The sequence below is a fragment of the Sus scrofa genome, chromosome 5 (genome assembly GCF_054392235.1).
Source record: "Sus scrofa isolate SSC_HxYL_T2T_F1_AM1 chromosome 5, Sscrofa_HxYL_maternal_Yorkshire_Landrace_v2.0, whole genome shotgun sequence".
Taxonomy (NCBI): Eukaryota; Metazoa; Chordata; class Mammalia; order Artiodactyla; family Suidae; genus Sus; species Sus scrofa.
This window is the reverse complement of record NC_139387.1, coordinates 14633502-14642548: the sequence shown is the minus strand read 5'-3', so window position 1 is coordinate 14642548 and position 9047 is coordinate 14633502. Positions and strand designations below refer to the sequence as shown.

Below are 9047 nucleotides of genomic sequence, written 5' to 3'. Positions count from 1 at the left end.
ATCATAGGTCTTCACAGAGTGGATGTGAGGATTAAATGAAATGACACCCTGGAAGTAATGGGCATAGGGCTTGGTAAACCCTCCAGGAAACAGCTCTCTTCCATTAACCCACGGGATTGTCAGCATCACAAAAGCAAAATTTGTGGTTTCTATTCATTTCTTAGGTTACCCATACTGGTTCCCCTTTCTACCTCTTCTGCCCCAATTTCGCCCCATTGATTGGGTGCTCTAATAACATTAATCAAACCTGACTTATCTAGATTTAGTCCTCTGCACTGCCATTTCACTTAGTTTGGGATGGAAAACAACCTAAAACTTAAAGAAGTGACAGAACTTCCAGAGTTTCCTGTGATCACTCTGATTCTCACGGGAAGCATTTAAGAGACACCGTACTATGCTTTTAAATTAAGCCCTGAAATCTATACAAACTCAGCTTATGTCAACGTTTGGGACACTAAATTATCTTCCTCCTTCCCTATCTTATTTTATAAAAAAAATCCCAGGCAGAAAGTTTTGCAAATAAAAAGACGAAGTTGACATTGTTAGAAAACGATTTTAATTAAATACAGGGGACAGTAACAGTAAATATAAAACATAAAATCCAACATGTAGGGAAGGGGGAGCCTTAGAGAGCTGAAGGGGTTGGAGGGACCTCCTCTGATAACAAAAGATGCAAATCTGTATTTGAGAGTTTCTCACGAGCCTCCTTACAAGTACATGCTTCACTCTTGGCTTCAGAATCTTATAGAAAGAGGAACACACAACATGCACGCAAACATGAACACACATTCACCCCCCACACACACACCACACTCACATGGGAACACACACACATCCTGATTTAACTCTTTTACCCAGTTTGCCTCCCTCTATGTCCCTGGCTTGAAAAAGAAAACTTCCAGCAATTCGCAAGAACTTTACAATTCCAGTGTGTACTGTCTTCCTGCTCTGGGGTTACAGGAGCTGTGGTATTAAGGGCCATTTACTTCCCAGAATGGACTCCAAACAGGCAGTCAAGGGGCTGGCTTTCCCCTCCACTGTCCACTTATTAGGTTCAGACTTTCCCAACCATGGAAACTTGGCTGCTGCTTTAAGGACGTTTCATACTTCAGGTCGGTGGAAATCAGAAGGAAACCCTGAAAGGGAGGCAACAATGAAGATAATGTCAAACTTGGGGCCCCTGCAGGACGTCTGGGTTTGCCTGAGGGGTGAGGGCAGCGTGGTTTCTTTACCAGGTTCTCCTGTGCCACAGCCTCCCCGACCCCATCCCCCTTGTGAGTGCTTTAGACATAGAACAGACCATTTTGCATTCTTGTCATGTTATATGACTTAAACAATTACGGAAGGGGACATGGGGAGGGAGAGGGAGTGCAGGGTAGTATATAGGTTTGGAGAACTCTGTCAGCATTTTATGTCCACCTCCCCAAGCCAAAAAGCACCCGAGGGAAGACTAAGAATATTCTGAAGTTGGGAGTTCCCATTGTGAGGCAGCGGAAATGAATCTGACTAGTATCCACGAGGATTTGGGTTTGATCCCTGGCTTCACTAAGTTAAGTATCCCGTGTTGCTGGGAGCTGTGGTGTAGGTCACAGAAGCGGCTCAGGTCCTGTCTTGCTGTGGCTGTGGTGTAGGCCAGTAGCTGCAGCTCCAATTCAACCCCTAGCCTGGGAACTTCCATATGCTGTGGGTGGGGTCTTATAAAGCAAAAAAAAAAAAAAAAAAAAGAGAGAGAGAGAGAAAGAAAAAAAAAAGGGAATATTCTGAATTTTGTTAATAATGACCAACCAGGAAACAGCTCACAACAGATCCCTGCATCCAGAGTAGGGTCTTTGGTTCAGGTAAAATTTTCCTGACTGAGAATCAACTGGGCCAGTCTGGTCCTAGCCTTGCCCTTTTCCAGCTACATAAGCCACTTCACCTCTGTGAGTCTTACTTTCCTCATCTATAAAATGGGACAATAATCCCAACCTCACAGGTTATCTTGAGGAATAAATGAAATAAAGTGCGCTGGTGAATCTTCTCGTGCAGGGTGTGAATACATTTGGCTGTGAAGGGAAATCGGACTTGGTCTAAATTTTTCTTTTATCGATTTTTTTTTCTTTTTTTCTTTTTTTTTGTCTTTTTGTCTCTTTAGGGCTGCACCCTCGGCATATGGAGGTTCCCAGGCTAGGGGTCTAATTGGAGCTGTTGCTGCCGTCCTACGCCAGAGCCATAGCAACATGGGATCTGAGCCGCGTCTGCAACCTACATCACAGCTCACGGCAACGCAGGATCCTTAACCCACTAAGTGAGGCCAGGGATCGAACCTGCAACCTCATGGTTCCTACTCGGATTCGTCTGTGCTGCACCATGATGGGAACTCCTGATCTGATTTTAAAACTCAAGTTCAAGTGCTTTTCAGTATTAACTGCAAGCTTTAAGAGCTAAGCATCCTGTTTATAAAATTCCTTGGGCTGGAAAAAGCAAATAGTAAGCAAGATAGGAAGAAGAATATTCTACTATGAAAAGGAAGGGAGCAATTAAGACCATTCTTACCTCAAGAACTTCAATATCTGAATTGACGAGTGAAATTTTGTGCGGGTTGGGCAGAGGAAGTCCTTGCTGCAATTTTGCTAAAATATACAACAATATGTAGAACAATTGGACCTGCCTGGGCATGGAAGGTTTTGTAAACTTTTTATTAAGAGATTAACAAGCAGCTTTTGATAATGTATCTTCCCATTCTTCCTGGTTCTGTGTTTTCATTCTCTCTGATATGTCCCTAGAATTTACCTGAAAGGTTAATGAATCTGTGCTTAATAAAAGTGCACCTGCACCTAAGTGCATTTGGATGCCAGAATCATACTGGCAATTTGTCCAATCTGTAACTTGAAAATAACGAGTGGGTCCTGAGAATATTTTGGTCTCTAATACAAAACATATTTCAACCAAGCCAAACTCAAGATGCTACAGTTTGTGAATGATTGCAGTGTAGGGAAAAGGCCTGGGATCGTCATTCATTAAAACTGTGTCTGGGAGTTCCCCGGTGTCTCACTGGGTTAAGGATCTAGCATTGTCACTGCTGTGGCTTGGTTACAGCTGTGGCTGGGGTTCTCTCCATGGCCCTGCAACTTCTGCATGCCATGAGCCCCAAACCCCCAAAACCAAACAAAAAGAACTGTGTCTGTCTAGACGGTGGGTGGTCTTTGCCTAAGAACTGTAGACACACCCTCATGGGAGCACAATCTCCTTTCTGGTTGACCTAAACAAGATGCTTGATGGCCTGAGGAGAGTGGTTTCAGTCTCCTTAACCAGAGTTAGCTGTTCTTCCTAAGTCTGCAGGTAGAGTTGCTAACAAGGCTTGGACCTGAAATATCTAATTTCAAAACTGCATTGTTGATGGCACAGACTTTGCAAATTCCGGCACCGGCTTGGATTCCTAGCAACACGTTAGAAGTACAAGCTTCAGGATGGAAAGTCCCAGACAGTCCCCAACCATTAGCGTCAAGGTCACATTGTTTCCCAAGAATCCCTTACCATTGGCCAGTGGGAGGATTCCAAAGTGGAGAATGGAGGACAGAATATTCTCAAACCTCAGGACCTAAAATGAAAGGGGAAATTGAATAGTTGCCCAAATCGGGGCATTTTGAAAGCACCATGCCTGGTTTGGACATGTGGTCTCCCAGACCTTATCAGCAAAGAGCAGTAATTAGCATCTCCCCATAGAGACATTCTTGCTTTCCAGCCATTTTACAGAGTTTCCTAATCTTTCTTCCTCTCTGAGGATGGACCTTGCTGCTCCTCTCTACACTGGATCAGGGTGACAACAAATGCAGAGGGACCACATGGTGGCAGCAAACATGGATATCTTAGCTTAGATATCTCTCAAGTAAGACAATCGAGAATAACTAATAGATATCCTAATTAGTAGTCTTCCATTAATTTATTGGGAACTGGCTACAGGAGTTGTCTTGTATTATGATATGCTCTATAGTTAATGGCATTACCAGGACGTCCAATTTATCTTTAATAAACTACGGGTAGTTGATGATCTTAGCAAGCTGCTGGTTCCTGGGAAGATTCAAGTATTAAAAGCAAATGGAAAACACACACACACACCCCCCGACAAAAAACCAAATGGGAGTTCTCCTTGTGGCTCAGCGAATTGAGAATCTGACTAGTATCCATGAGGATACAGGTTTGATCCCTGACCTTGCTCAGTGGATTAAGGATCCAGTGTTGCTGCAATTTGCAGCATAGGTGGCAGATACTGTTCAGATCTGGGGTTGCTGTGGCTGTGGTGTAGGCTGGCAGCTGCAGCTCCAATTTGACTCCTAGCCTGCGAACTTCCATAATCAGCCCTAAAAAGAAAAAACAAACAAACAAAAGCAAGTGGACTGTGATGAACATAAATTCATTCAATGAATATTTTTTGAGCATCCTATATACCTGGCAATAATAAGAACCTCTTCGCAACTTAGGAAGGGTGGCTCTGAAGCAGTCTTCCTAGGTTTATCTCTTGTTTTTAACACTTTACTGTGTGATGTTTGGGCAGTTCCTTAACCTATCTGTGCCTCAATTTCTTCAATTGTAAAATAAAGATAATAGTACTAATATTAAAAGGTTGTTATCAGGATTAAACAAGTTAATATTATGTAAAATGCCCAGTATATACCACTGCTATTTTTTGCCAAATATTACCAAATGCCTCCTGGGGGCAAAACTGATCCTAGCTGAGAACCAGTGCTCTAGAATGTAAATGACATGAGGGTAGGGATGCCGATTAGTGATTTGGCTGATCTTTCTGAAGCTTAGGCAAGGGGTGTTTCCAAGTCATATGCTGGGATGACCTCTTGCAATCAGGAGGTCACCATCCTAGGCCCTGCCCTATAGGCATCTATACAACTAGTCTTGATCTATTTTTAGGAGATGGGTAGAAAGCCTTAGAAGAGCAAACTTAATCATGGCCTAATAATGCATATCTAGCATCACCTTTTGGTAGTCTGAATCTTAATTTTAACTCTAGAGGATTGCTTTATATAAAAAATGAAATGTCCCTGAAAATGCCTGTTTTTTCCCCCAATAGTACACAATGGCTTATCAGTCTTTTGAGTTTTTTTTGAGTAGGTAAAAGTGAATTGGACAGTTCTTCTCTTGTTTAATAGTTAATGGACTTGGTGGGTGGGTAGCTACATAAGAATTTTTTTTTTTTTTGTCTTTTTGCCTTTTCTAGGGCCACTCCTGCTGCATATGGAAGTTCCCAGGTTAGGGGTTGAATCGGAGCTGCAGCTGCTGACCTACACCAGAGCCACAGCAACACAGGATCTGAGCCGCGTCTGCGACCTACACCATAGTTCATGGCAACGCTGGATCCTTAACCCACTGAGCAAGGCCAGGGACCGAACCTGCAACCTCATGGTTCCTAGTCAGATTCGTTAACCTTTGCGCCACGACGGGAACTCCAGAAATTTTAAGTTAAAGCCTGCACTCAAAGGCATAAAAAACAATCATCCAATATGTAGGAGAGTTCTTATTTTTCCCTGGGTGGAGACTGAGGGCTCTGTTTCCTACCTCAATATTGCTGCGGTTGGACTCTGGCAAAGAGAGGCGGAATCTGAAAACAAAACAACAAAAACCAATAGGAAAAGGTTAAAGGAGAGAAGACATGGTGGTCACGAGTCACTTTAACTCAACCTGGCTTATAGTTAAATATAAATTATATGTACTGTGGACTGCATTTGAATAAGTGCAAGATGTTTTGGGATGGGGCCTCCAAAAGTCAGAGTGCATAAGGCCATAAAGATCTTAAGACAACTTTGAGGTATTTCCTTGTATATTCCATGATACATCTGGCCTCCTTACTTTTTCTTTTTTCTTTTTTTTGTCTTTTTGTCTTTTCTAGGGCCGCACCCGTGGCATATGGAGGTTCCCAGGCTAGGGGTCGAAGCAGAGCTGTAGCCATCGGGCACAGCCACAGCCACAGCCACAGCAACTCGGGATCCAAGCTGCGTCTTCGACCTACACCTCAGCTCACAGCAACACCGGATCCTTAACCCACTGAGCAAGGCCAGGGATTGAACTTGCAACCTCATGGTTCCTAGTCAGATTTGTTAACCACTGCGTCATGACGGGAACTCCCTTCCTTACTTTTTACTCATGTGGTTCCCTCTTTCTGGAATTGCCCTTCTCCTTTCTCACTGACAGGTAAATCTTAATTGCATAAGATCTCTCCATGCCCATCCCAAAGCTCCCCTCTGTTACAGGGCATTGCCTCATCCTGTTTCCTCCTTAGCTTCCCAGGGTGCTCTTTGCCCCGGTCTAGGGCCGTACTTCTGCATCATCCCTCCAACGCATCTCCCTGTCTCCAGTCTTGATTCTCTTCACTCCAACTTCTACACCACCCCACAGTGAGCTACAATACACGCCTGTCTTATGAGGACATTCTCCTGTTCAAAATTCTTTAACGGCTTGAAAAAGTCCAAGCGACTTATATAACACATGAGGCCTTCTTTATCCTGGCTCGCAGGTGCCTCTGTGCTCTCATCTTTCATTCTCTAGCTTGAATTTTATACACAGTAACTCTGAACTGAGTAGTGCTATGCTGTTTTATTTATCAGGTACTAGCTACCTGAGGTTGAAGTGTATTGGCTTCAAATGCATACCCCCAAATCCTGAAAAATTAGAATGAATAAATGTCTACAACAAATAACATGGTGGTCACGAGTCACTTTAACTCAGCCTGGCTTAAAGTTATTAAATTATATTTACTGTGGACTGCATTTGAACACGTGGCATATGTTTTGGGATGGGGCCTCCAAAAGTTAGAGTGGATAAGGCCATAAAGACCATAAAGTTGTCTAAGACTTAAGACAACTTTGAGGTATTCTCTTGCGTATTCCATGATACTTCTGGCCTCCTTACTTTTTGCTCATGTGGTTTGCTCTTTCCGGAATTGTCCTTCTCCTTTCTCGTTGACAGTTAAATAGTTTAATTGCATAAGATTTAATTCAGGCTTTATCTCTTTCAGTCATCTTTCTGTTGTGACATTTAAGGACCGGATATTCATGAAAGAGGCAAAGCTGCTTATTATCAGCCACTATCATGCTAGTATGAATTAGGTTTTGAGATTTCTTCAAAGTGACAGCTAAGAGTAAAAACCAGAAAGACTGTTGATTCTGATAAGGATCAGAAATGGCATCAGAGGCTCTGTGGCTCAGATAGGTCTTAATGGGAAGTGAGGACCAGAATCCTTAGGGCATCCTTAAAGGAAGTAAGCTGAGCAGTTGAACAGACACTTGAAGATACTGCTGGTGAAACGTGAGGGGGATGTCTTCCCGTGGTTACCCTGTCTTTTCTGATGGGCAATCTAGAAGCAATTTAGAAAGCTGGCTTATGTAAAAGTGGAACAACTTGTGAGCTTCCTCTTTTCTTTCATCAAAAGCCTCAGCCATGACTGGTTACCTCAGGACCACTGGAGCTTCCTACGAACCAACTATCCTTTCCTACTAAGGCCGTATTACTTCTACCTACTTCCTAGTCTCTAGGTGTATTTACCAGGTTAGTTTACTAACGGCCAATATTCACTAATTGCAGAGAAAGGGGTGGAGCAAAGAGCCAATTCCTCCCGTCCTGGTTCTGAAAAACGCACTAGCTCAATTCAGACCACTAGGTGGCGACCAACTTCACTCCTTTGACCGTTTGTGCTCCACCTGGCCCCTAACCTGGCCCTGCTACTAGAAGCTAATTTTTATTACAGAACCACAGAATGGCTGGGAAGAAAGGGAGCTCAAATAGCCCAACCTTGCAGACATATAAAGTATAGCCTATTTTTAAAGTTTTGGAGAAGGTTTATTGCCCTGATTGAAAACTAGAGCTAAAGTGTGATCTTTTTTTTTTTTTTGGCCAAGTGCATGGTATTCGGAAGTTCCCAGGCAGGGGATCTAATTAGCAAACCAGTGCCATAGCAGCGAGCCAAGCAGCTGCAGTGACAAAGCCAGATCCTTAACCCCCTGCACCACAAGGGAACTCCCTAAAGTGCAAACTTTTTTTTTTTTTTTTTTTTTTTTGTGCTATTTCTTGGCCCGCTCCTATGGCATATGGAGATTCCCAGGCTAGGGGTCTAATCGGAGCTGTAGCCACCGGCCTACACTAGAGCCACAGCAATGCGGGATCTGAGCCGCGTCTGCAACCTACACCACAGCTCACAGCAACGCCGGATTCTTAACCCACTGAGCAAGGGCAGGGACCGAACCCGCAACCTCATGGTTCCTAGTCGGATTCATTAACCACTGCGCCACGAGGGGAACTCTGTGCAAACTTTTAAGCATGGCAAAAGGCCCTTTATAATCTGAGTCAATATGGGAGTTTCCATTGTGGCTCAGTGGGTTAAGAACCTGACATAGTGTCCATGAGGATGCGGGTTTGATCCCTGGCCTCACTCAGTGGGTTAAGGATCCAGTGTTGCCACAAGCTGTGTTGTAGATCGCAGGTGTGACTTGAATCTAGTGTTCCTGTGGCTGTCATGTAGGCCTATAGCTGAAGCTCTGATTCGACCCCTAGCCTGGGAACTTCCACATGCTGCAGCTGTGGCCCTAGAAAAAAATAAAAAGAAAAAAGAAAAGAAATAATCTAAGCCAATATAGCAAATATGACATAATGAAGGCCAAGGGGACCAAAGCACAGGAACTCACAACGCCATTCCTCCAACTCTGTGGCCGTGACAGACGTTGAAAAGCAATCCCTGCACTCAGTCTCCTGTAAAAATTGCTTATCTCTTTGCCCTCTGACTATAAAACTCCCTATGGGTCGAGATCCAGTCTTCTTTCACTTTGTCGTCCTAGGACTGAGTACAGAGCATGGCACTTTCAGCACTTAGTGGTCACTCATTCACTCACTGATTCTCCCAGGAGAAACCTATCAAACACCCAGTGTGTGCTGGCCCTGGGACAGGGACCAGAGACACGCTTGTGAGAAAAACCAAACACAGTCACTGCTCCATGAAATTTACAGCCTAGCAGGGAGGCAGACATTAACAAAATAATTGCACTGATGAAGGTTTAATTACAGGC

At 43.8% G+C, this 9047-nt stretch overlaps 1 protein-coding gene across 2 annotated transcripts in view; it reads right to left on the bottom strand.

The window, feature by feature from the left end:
- Positions 1-533: 533 nt before the first annotated feature.
- The window catches only part of BPIFC (BPI fold containing family C), a 53565-nt gene continuing 45051 nt past the window's right edge, over positions 534-9047 (bottom strand). For both annotated transcript variants that reach the window (XM_005655521.4, XM_084955493.1), the window contains exons 14-17: positions 5551-5593; positions 3517-3580; positions 2536-2612; positions 534-1136 (exon numbers count right to left, since the gene is read on the bottom strand). In XM_005655521.4, coding sequence (XP_005655578.3) covers positions 1014-1136; positions 2536-2612; positions 3517-3580; positions 5551-5593 — 307 coding nt within the window. In that variant the 3' untranslated portion in view covers positions 534-1013. The remainder of the gene's footprint in view (positions 1137-2535; positions 2613-3516; positions 3581-5550; positions 5594-9047) is intronic.